The sequence below is a fragment of the Tinamus guttatus genome, unplaced genomic scaffold (assembly GCF_059628265.1).
Source record: "Tinamus guttatus ecotype Peru unplaced genomic scaffold, ASM5962826v1 Tinamus_guttatus_pri_ptg000314l, whole genome shotgun sequence".
Taxonomy (NCBI): domain Eukaryota; kingdom Metazoa; phylum Chordata; class Aves; order Tinamiformes; family Tinamidae; genus Tinamus; species Tinamus guttatus.
This window is the reverse complement of record NW_028288848.1, coordinates 4,702,679-4,713,107: the sequence shown is the minus strand read 5'-3', so window position 1 is coordinate 4,713,107 and position 10,429 is coordinate 4,702,679. Positions and strand designations below refer to the sequence as shown.

At 48.8% G+C, this 10,429-nt stretch overlaps 1 protein-coding gene across 1 annotated transcript in view; it reads left to right on the top strand.

The window, feature by feature from the left end:
* The first annotated feature begins 6,247 nt into the window (after window positions 1–6,247).
* SORCS3 (sortilin related VPS10 domain containing receptor 3) overlaps window positions 6,248–10,429 on the top strand; it is a 261,932-nt gene continuing 257,750 nt past the window's right edge. Inside the window, exon 1 of the mRNA XM_088528640.1 lies at window positions 6,248–7,173. Coding sequence (XP_088384766.1) covers window positions 6,637–7,173 — 537 coding nt within the window. The 5' untranslated portion in view covers window positions 6,248–6,636. The remainder of the gene's footprint in view (window positions 7,174–10,429) is intronic.

The following is a 10,429-nucleotide window of genomic DNA, read 5'->3' as shown; positions in this document are numbered from 1 at the left end:
TCCTGACTTAGAGGTGTTGTGAGCATGAATTCTCCTGGGGCTCCTGGAGTGGGTGGAATTTCCTTTCAGAATACTTCAAAATGCATTTATGTGAGACTTGATTCAGTTTGACTCCTTTTAGGAGCATATGTGAGATCCAGTGCACAGAGGATGTGGGGACTACTGGAACTGGTTTGGTGAGAAGCACCTGCCTACAGCATAGTGTTATCATAGTGCAGTATTATTTTTCTCTATTAATACTTCATTTTCTTTTGTTCTTCCCCCCTCAATGTGCACACTCATTCTTGTTGACCAGTACAAAGTCTTTCCTCTGCTGCAGTTCTATTTCTAAGTCGTATGGGATTATTCTTAAGAGCAGAGAATGAAAAAACAGTAGGTAAGTCTTAAAAGGCAGCGTTTGTTGTGGGAGAGAACACGGCACCAAGCTGAGTCAGGCTGAGTATCCTCTTGTGAAGTCCCACCATTAAAGTTGAGGTTCTTGCTAGATTTTTTATCACTAATTTGCTAAGAGAATTCTGCCTTTGCACAAAAAAAAATTGTCTTTGGGTTTAACATGCGCGGAGAAGAAACAGGATCGGCATCTTCCCCTTCTTGGTCTATCTCAGGCTTTCTGCAGGCAGGAAAAGAGGGAAAGGTTCTTCTGGAAAAAGAAACAAAATGGGAAAAGTGCCTGGGGTGACAGCAAACTCTTAGTTGTACAGAGCTGATTATAGAGAGATCCATTCCTCTAGGACAAGCCTTATGCATTGGAGAAAAGGGCATGTGTGTGCCTTTTTCTGTCTTCCGATTCCGCTAAGAGAGCTTTCTACAATTGCTCCTTGTGAGACATCTGGTTGGTTGGTGTCTATCAAGTTTCCATCTTCTCTACTAGCCTGTGGAGACCTTTCTGTCCTCCTTTGTTTGGGGCTACTAAGTGTTGCTGAAAGGCAGCTTGAGTCCTTAGTTAGCTGGGCTCACTGAAGCGGTGTCAGCGATTGCCCCATGGGCTGTGGCACGATGGGATTCAGGGAAACCTTGAACTTCCTCCCTCTGTCATTGTAGATCTGACCTGTTTTCCACAGATTTGAATTTTTCCCTTCGGGGCCTCCAGGTAACCTGAACCCCAGGTTTGGGAAGCAAGTGATTCTGCGGGGCCTGCTGAGGACGTTATCTAGCTGCTGTGGCGTACAGGGCTGTGCTGCATGGGAGCGCTTGGAGAGGCCTGGTCAGCTCCTGAGGCAGCAATGCATTCCTAATCTGTCATCTCATTTGAGGTCTGCGGCATGGGATTTGTGGCCTTTCCTTTACAGATGGTAGCATGACCTTGAAGGGTTGATTACCCTTTAATGGGCTTTAGAGATGTCACTGGTGCAACTTCTGGATTGTTAACAGTTACACCCTGCAGTAAGACCTCCTTGGATTCCTCTAGAGGGGAACAAAAAACAGTGGTCTTGATGGGGCCATCAGTTATTAAAACTGATTCAAAGCCTGTATTTAAGTATGCCTGGGATATGGACATAGCTAGCTAGTGTCTGTTAATGAGAGTCACCTGAGCAGATCAGGCAGCAGGAGCTGAACTTGATTGATAATTGCCTCCAGCACACACAGTGACCAAGGATGGTTACCCCTTTGGCTGGCACAAACAGAAGTCTCAAGTTTTTTTTCTTACCTAGCAGAACCAAGGTAGCAAGATCTAGCACTTCATTTTCTTCTATAAGACTTCATTTGTGCTAAGCCTTACCCCATTCAAATTAGAACCAAGGTAGTCACGGTTCTTGTTAAATGTTTTAAAGACAAGATCTCAACCTTTCCAGATCACACTGTACCTTGGGGAGGCAATGGAGCAAGAAAAGGGGACATTTTAGGCTCTTTAGGACTCCTTTTGAACAGCAAGCAGTATTTGTCCTTAGGGTTCTCAGTAGCAAACACACCCTTGGACAATCAGGGACATCAGATTTCCTGAACAGCCAAAAATGAGAAGCTGATGAGAGATGCAGTCAGTTGCCAACAGTTAGCTGGCATGGTGTCTGCTTTCCAAGGCATTCCAGGATCCCTTTTCTCCATGAAACCCCTAAGAGTCAGGCAGACCTTGGGAGAGGAGGGGAGATTTAGGACTATTTACTCCTCCTGACTCAATGACTGTGAATATTAGTCCGACTTCCCTGCTTTTAATCAGATTTTCTCAGAGGGGGATATCTTACTACTCATTGCATGTTCTAGGATAATGTATCTTAAGCCACAATTATACCTTTCTTGGCTGAGCTGTGCCATACATAGTCAACAGCTTGGAGGAAATGTTTGAATTCAGAAGACATAGAGAAGCTGAAGATATGAATGTTCTGGCCCAACATCTTCTGGAGCATATTTTGAAAAGTTTGGTAAAACTTCTGAAAAAAAATGGTCCTTATTGTGGTTTTGGACCATATGGAATCCAGTCTTTCTGAATGGACAAAGACTCTCAAAGTGGATATAGACAACCTACAATATGCAGCGAATTCAACACAGTGAGCTTGAGCTTGTGCGCTGTGCAACTATCTCTGCATATGCTGCAGATACAGGGCCTGCCAACTGTGATTAGCAATTTGGAATTCCTGCAGGGATGAAAATTTTCAACAGAGTGGGAATTTCATGCTCTTAGATTTAGGACCAACCTAGAACCCACCATTAACTAGCAGCATGATGTGAAGCCAGCAAAATCTCTCCAGAAAATTCAAAACAAGCACCTTTGCCTTCTCTGTGGCTGCTGAGTCCTTTACTCTGCACCCTTTGGGGCATCGGAACAGTGGGTGTAGACAGTGGAGCTATGTGAGCATCCCCAGATGAAAGGGGCTCTGCTGTCTCCTGCATAAATGGTGTTTGTGTAGGAAAAACCCCAAAGGCGGGATGCAGGGTCAGTCAGCAGAGCTGGCTTTGCAGCTGCTCGCGTGGGTCATGTCCTCACGCTGGGCTTCCGAGGAGGCCTAGGGGTGTGAGGGGCACTGTAGGAGAGGAAGGGGCATGGAGTAATGATGGGCAGGGCTGTGCAGAACAGAAGGCATGGGAGAACTGGGGAGCTGGGGCCCAACGAGCAATGGGATTGGCCTGTGTGGTAGGAGTTAATTTTTTTCTTAATCTTTTTTTTTGCTTGTTCACCCTCAAAATGAAACAGTTGCAGAATAGAAAAAAAAATCAATGAAAACCCAAAATGATCAGCACTGCCTGGGAAGGGTTTGGAGTGAAATGATTGCCAGGCTCTATTTATTCCTTTCTTTACATCTGAATAGTGTCATTAGACTTCTTCCACCCAAATCATCATGCCCCCCCCCCCCCCCAACAAACACAACTCCCCCAATTGTCTTGTCCCTTAATTGAACCAGCTTCCCCTTGGTTATAGGCATGTTTTGGTCCTTTAGATTTGTATGATAATTTGCCTTCCAGAACATTGACTGACTGACTTATTTGCTTACTTAGAAACCTGCTGCGGTGCCTGGTGTTACAGCATATGGTCGCCTTACATCACTAAGTGATCCATTAAAAACCAACATGGCCCAACCAAATATAACACCGACCCCTGCCTCTTGCAATGGCTCTAGTTGGATAGGGATTGAAGCAGATTGTAATAGATTAGATCGGGGATTAAAACAGCCTGTAATGGATACAGTGTTGGATTATTCCATTTCTATTCTTGGATATAGATTGTGCAAATCTGGGGCTGTTGAATGGTTTCCTTGCTGTTTCTGTGTTGTGACCAGCCAGTCCTGGACAAAGCTGGTATTCCTGCACCAGGAATGGTGTGCGCTGGTGACGGGCTCGCAGTTCGCAAGTTGTGCAGGAGATGGGGGTGTTGTTCACGTTACCTCTGTCTCCCATAGAAGAAAAAGGAGTAGAGAGCAACGGCTGCATCTCTTTGGCACCAAGGCCTCTGCCAAATGCTGGGGAATCTGGCAATGGAGAGATTTTAACAGGCATCATTAGCGACACTTTGACATGATCACCTGTTATTTAACAGGAATAAGTAGGCTCTATTGAAAGATTTCTAGAGCTTTCTTTAGGAACTCCAGTTCTGTCTGTGGGTATCTGACAAGTAAGGATTTGGGGTTATCCCAATGATGGAAGTTTGAACTGATGGTCTGGAACTGTCCCTGAGTGTGGCAGGTGTGAGGGATATTCACAGGTGGTGATTTTAGGTGCAAGAAACTGTTTTCTAATCTGCAGATAGGAGAGACCTGCTCCTGGGGTGCTGAAAGGGCCATGCTGAACATACCTGTGGATAAAAACCTGTCACCTCCTGTGCTGTGTCTTGTACATCTGGGCTTTTGTGGTGGCAAAGAGGGGTGTGGTGAGCACAGAGCAATGCCAGGTACTGGCAGGATTCGGAGAGATGTGCAGACAGGTCCTGTTGTGGTGTGGATGGGTTTGTGATCAAGAAGTAGATCACAAATAGATGTGATATTGCAGAAAAAGAGGAGCTGATCCAGGTGCAAACAGGGATCAGGTCTCAAAGAGCATCTGGCCAGGCTGAGATGATAAAGGCATATGGGTGAACTCTCTCCTGGCAGCTGTGGCTAGCAGCAGTGCTAGCATCATGATGGGTCTTTTTTGTGGCAACATTGGTTCTAGCCATGCAGAGAGCTTCAGGAGCAGCAGGGAGCTGCTGGACCCAGGGGATTGAAGCACAGCTCAGGGACAGTTGCAGTGCGTCACAGCAGCAGCTCAACTCCAGGTGTGCAGTGTGTCTGCAGTGCATGGCAGCAGTAAAACCCTTGGCATGGGCTGTGTGCAGCTGCCCTGTGCTTGGGACAGTTTCCTCACAGCAGTCGATCCTAGGGAGAGAGAATTAAGATACTTCCCCCTCCCCATACCCTGTTCCTTTGCAAGCCCCTGGGGGCTGCAGTCTTGGTGCGAGCCTGGCTCTGCACAGGAAAGCAGCCCGTGCTGCCGCCTTGTGCAGCTCGGTGGGCTGCTTGGCCAGGGCTCTGTGTGGTGCTTATAGAACAGCTCTGGCGTGAGCCCCTGTTACTGCTCTCACCTAAATACCGTCTCCTAAACATTTTGGCAGCATATTTTGAAAGGGAGATGAATGCAAGTCAGAAATAACAATGTTTGTGTTGGGGGTAGGTTATTTGCTTCTACTGCCCCACCACCTCCTTTCCCTCTCTATGTTACATTACATTGTTTGCATCAGCCAGCAGTGCTTCCACCCCCCTCTTTGCTTTTCCTGTAGCCGGGCTGCACGGAGCTCTCCCAGCCCCAGTGAAAAACGTTGCAGCAGGAGGAGAGTAAACTCAGCGCAGTGGCTACCAGGGAACCCTCCCTGCTCTGCCAGGCCCGCTGGTGCCATCTCTGAGCCTTTCTCTGTCCCTCTCCTCCCCGCCGGGTTAGAAGACCTAAACTTGGCGAGGCTGGGGGAAGCTGCTGAGCTGCCCTGCTCTGGGACGCGTCTGAGGGCAGGAGGGGACGCTGCGGGGAGATCCATCCTCGGGTGTGGAGAATGGCTGCTGGGGTCCGGGGCGAGTGCGATAATCACCACGACGCTAATTACTGACGTTCTTCAAAAGGGGGAGGGGGGAGGTTAAATGTGGATTTGAGCTGGAGAGAAAGTGCCGCTGCACTCAATCGCTCCGGAGGGATGTGGCACCGCTGCCTGTGACAGAGGCGATCCTCGGGAGGCGGCAGACCTCCGGAGCCGGGGGAGGAGGAGCGCGCTCCCTTCCCTCCCTTTGCTTGGGGCAGTTACATCTCCTCTGGGCTGAGCTGCACAGGCTCCTTGGGTTTTGCTAGCAGAAAGGAAGGCTCCAGAGCTGGGGGTGTAGGGTGTCCCTGCCCTGGAGAGGGCACTGCCCTGGTCTAAGGACATGCACCTTCCTCGTGCCAGTTCCGAGGTGCTGCTGCCGGTAGCAGCCTGCGGAGATGCTTCATTCGCGTTTCTCTCCCCCTCTAGAATAAACCCTTCCCGCCCCCTTTCCCAGCGCGGAAAGTGACAGGGCTGCCGGGCTTCCCCGCACAGCCGCGGGCAGGGACAGATCCATGTGTCCGCGGGAACAAGCACAGGCTCCGCGTTGTTCATCCCAGCTGCGTTGCTTTACGCCGCTTATCCAGCCTCTATCCATAACCATACATACATATATACGGGGAGGAGCAGCCCCCTCGCTGTATGCGTGTGCAGGCAGGAGAAAGGGCCGCTCTGCCCCGTCCCGTCCCGCGCAGGGGCGGCAGCTCCGGCTGCCGCTGCGGCGCGTCCCGCCCCCGGCGCGGCCGGTGCCTGCGCTGCGTTTGAGCGGCGGCGGCGGCGGCGGCTTGGCAGGGCTCGGGGCTCCTCCCCCCGTGCGCTCCTACCCTCTCACTCGATCAAATCCTCGAACGTGAACAGTTTCACTGAAAAGCACTTTTCAAAAAAAAAAAAAAAATCCAGCACCAGTCAGGAACAGAACCCAACTACGGCGAGAGTTTTTTCCTTTTTTTTTTTCCTTCCTTTTTTTTTTTTTTCCTATTTTTTTTCCTGGTCACCGTCTCGGAGGCTGAGAAAAGGGGAAGAGAAAGAAGGCGAGGGAGCGAAAGAGGAGCCTTTTGCAAATTATTATTATAATTAGCATCCAGCCCCTTCTCCAAAAGAGCAATCCCTCACCCCAGCGCCTCGGCCCCTCCTGCTCGAGCCCCCCGACTCGCTCGGCGACGGCCATGGAGAGGGGCGCGCGCTGCTCCGCGCCCCGCCACGCGGCTCTCCTCGCCTGGACATGGCTCTTGCTGCTCTCCTGGTGCTGCACCGGCGCCGAGATAACTTGCACATCCTGCTCGTCTCCGTCTCCCTCCTGGCCGCCCTCGGCGTCTCGCCTGAGGCAGGAGCAGCGCCAGCCGCCGCCGCGCGGATCCCGGAGCTGGCCGGGCGGCCGCGCGCGGGGCTCAGCCGGGCCCGCGGCGCCGCTGCCGGCCGGGGAGCCGGGGGGCCGCTCGGCGGGGGCGGGCGGGGGCCGGGGCCCCGCGGCGCGGGCCCGGCGGAGCAACGAGGGGCGGCGGGCGGCGAGCGGCAGCCGGGGGGTGCCCGCGGCCGAGGGGCAGCGCGGAGCGCGGCCGCAGCCGCGCGGGCCGGCGGACGAGGGGAAGGCGGCGCGGCTGCGAGCGGCGGAGGAGCCGCGCCTGGGCGGCAGCACCTTCGCGCTCAGCGGCGACGCGGCGCACAACCAAGCCATGGTGCACTGGTCCGGCCCCAACAGCAGCGTGAGTACCGAGCGCGGCGGGACGGGACGGGGCAGCGGGCGCCTTGCCTTATTCTGCAGTGGGAGGGGGACGCGCTGTGGTGGGTTGCCCGAGGAGCAGAAAAGTTTTTTGAGGAAAGAGGGATCCCCTCCCTCCCCCCAAAGAGCTGTGGTTTTGTGGGTTAGCGCAGACTGAGGGGGTCGTTCACCAAGAGGGTCGGGCTGGTTGGAGCCTCCCCTTTGCGAGGTGCAGAATGGACCCTCTCCTCTCTGTCCCGTGTTCCTGCCCAGCCGCATCCCCTTACTCTCCATCTCTCTCTATACAAAATACATTTCGGCATGCTTTGCTGCCCCTGTGCTGAGGGATGCAGTTGATGTACAGCAGTGGTGGTGGTGGCAGGAGAGAAGCCCTCCCATCTCCTGCTCTGCTGGCTGCAGGCACGAGATAATCCATTAATTCATTAAGGAGAGGAAAGCCCCTCAGCGTATTACAGGGCTCCAAGGGAAGGCTGTATGTGTGAGCAGTATGAAAAGTTTTATTTTAAAAATCGATGGTATCTCCTGCCTTTTTCTGCATAGTCAATAATAGGGAGGAGCTGTGGCGTCCCTGGAAGTTTGTGGGGCTGCATATGTGTGTGTGGGTGCCCCAAAAGAGCACCCGCTGCAGCACTGAAATAGCGCAGGGCCCTCCCTCACGCCCTGCTTTGCAACGCCCTAAGGACGCCTGTAAACAGAACTTCCCATTTTCTTGTAGCCTTGTATCAGGAATACTGCTTCACAGCTGAGAGCAGGCGTCATTTAAAAGGGCCCTGGGAATCCCTGTGTCTGGAGACTGCGTTCCCATTCGTGTGATTATTAGAGCTCGTTACTGCCTTTAAAATGCCTCTTTTATTGTTTTGTTGCTATTAGAAACGTGCATAAAGTAATTAGCAGTATAAAATAGATTGACTAGAATTTTGGATAGATTCCTCGCGGAATTGATTAGTCATTAAGGGCCAGATTATCAATCTATTTATCCATCCATCAACCATGGGTTAATAACATGTAATTCAGCTGCCTCTTTATATCTTTTGAGTGAAAGTTTTTCTCTATTTATTATTGCTTAGGCAATACTGTTGTCAGCGCTGTAGATATTACTTTGATTTAACCATTTTTTAAAGGCAGTTGTGTTTGCCAGACATGAATTCCATTCTCATTAAAGATGAAAGCAAATATTCAAGAGAAAACAGCTGCATGGTATATTTTAGTACTACATTTATCTGTAGGGTTATTTGTTTTTAATATAACATGTCATGGAATGAAGGAAACAACTTATATGCCTTCTCTTTTGTTTTCGGTTCAATGCTGAATCAAAGGGTGTTTGGTAAAAGAAGCTAAAATCCCCCTATCCTTCCCCAGTATGGATTTCCAATAGTTATTCGTATTTCTGGTTGAAGTAGTAGAGAAAACTCATCCTTTAGGCATTTGCAGGAGAAGAAAGGTTATTTTTTTTTTCTGAAGTCTGGGTCAGAAAAGGAGTTTTTAATAATTGCTCTCACACTTCATTTCTTTTATGGAACGATGCTGTTTAAATAACTAGTTTCATTTATTCTTTAACCTCAGGTAACTGAGAAGGTGATAAAGGAAACCTTCTCAGATTGCACGTGACTTTCTGTTAAGATTTTGCACCTTAGTTATACTGTGCATTGGAAGCTCCTGACTCAAAAAGCAATAGACAAGGCTGTTTATTCCTAGTGTGGTGTCAGAAGGAAGGAAAAGCGAGCCTATTTAATAACTAATAGTGGTATCTCGTTGTGATTTGTCCACCGTGAGAGCTGGTACTTGTAGACTTTTTTTCTCCTGTCTCTCAGAGAAAACACACTGCGTTTAGTCATTGACTGGATTTTTTTTAAGTGCTGTTTTATATGACTCTAGAGAAAAAGTTAAATGCTTGAACTTGAGTCCTCTTATCTATTAGCAGGGAAGGCTGAATCCAGTGACTGCTTTTATTGCTGCATTTTGTTTTTTAGTTCATTTTACTGTCAGAGTGGTTGTAGCACAGGAGCAGAGGTCAAGCACCTGCCCCAAGGTCACCCAAGGAAGCAGCAGTGGGGTTTCCTTTACCAGCTGAGCTATGCCCAGTCACACACCCTCCAGCAGGTATTTTCTTATGTCTCAATAGACATAAAGCGGCAGGAAGGTGAACTAAAGATGGCCAAAAGGTATCGATTCCAGTCCCATTACTGTGTTTGATGTCCCAGTAGAGTGGATGGACAAGTCTGTGCTTCTGTTATCATAAAAGTTTCATGTAATGAAACAGCACATTTTATACCAGATCTTAATATTGGGGAATTCCTAGCAACTGGATGGATTTGCAAAGAAGGATTGTTGCTCAGAAGTATAGATCTTCAGGCGCTCCACAGAGGAAGATCTTTGCAGCAGCTGCATTCCTTGGGATATTAAAAAGCTATTGTGCGGGTCTCTTCCTCTTTTCTTTTTTTCTTTTTCTTTTTCTTTTTCTTTTTCTTTTTCTTTTTCTTTTTCTTTTTCTTTTTCTTTTTCTTTTTCTTTTTCTTTTTCTTTTTCTTTTTCTTTTTCTTTTTCTTTTTCTTTCCCCTTCCTTTCTTCTCCCATGTTCCTTTCCTCAAAATTCAATTTAATTTATGTAAAAGAATAATCCCTCCCGGGTGTCAAACTTTTGTTTTCTCCATTTGCAGACAGGAAAATCAGGATTAGGATAGAAGCAGAAGACTGGTGAGATCAGGGAATTTGGGTTTGCTGTTTTGTCCTGCCTAGAGGCAGTTTCTGTGACCTTAGGCAAGACAATTAACCTCTCTGTATATCAGCTTCTATGGGAAATGAGGATAGTACTGCTTACCTACCACAAAGTGGTGGTGTGGAGCAGAATTAATTTCTGCTTTATTCAATACGTAAATATGTAGTGGAAATTGCTAGGAAAATGCAAAAATATTGGTCTGTGTATAAATGAGGTTTGTGTGCTTCCCCTTGTGTTTCCAGGAAGGGAACTTGTTCTAGTTATTGGTCTGATGCTGGAAAAGAGAGAGTTGTCCTTGTGCTTCAAGTATCAGGCCAGCCTATAGAAGCAGTTATTGAGAGAAGCCCCTGAAGCACGTGAGGTGCCTGATAGAGGCTAGCTAGGATGTTTTCCTACTAAAGCCTTTCTGAAAGAAGGAGAATTTTTATTATGAACTAGCATTATTCTCAGAAGATCTACAAGCCCTTATTTTCTAAAACCATTCCACTCTGAAAACACACTGTCTACAAATGTGCCGTTCAAT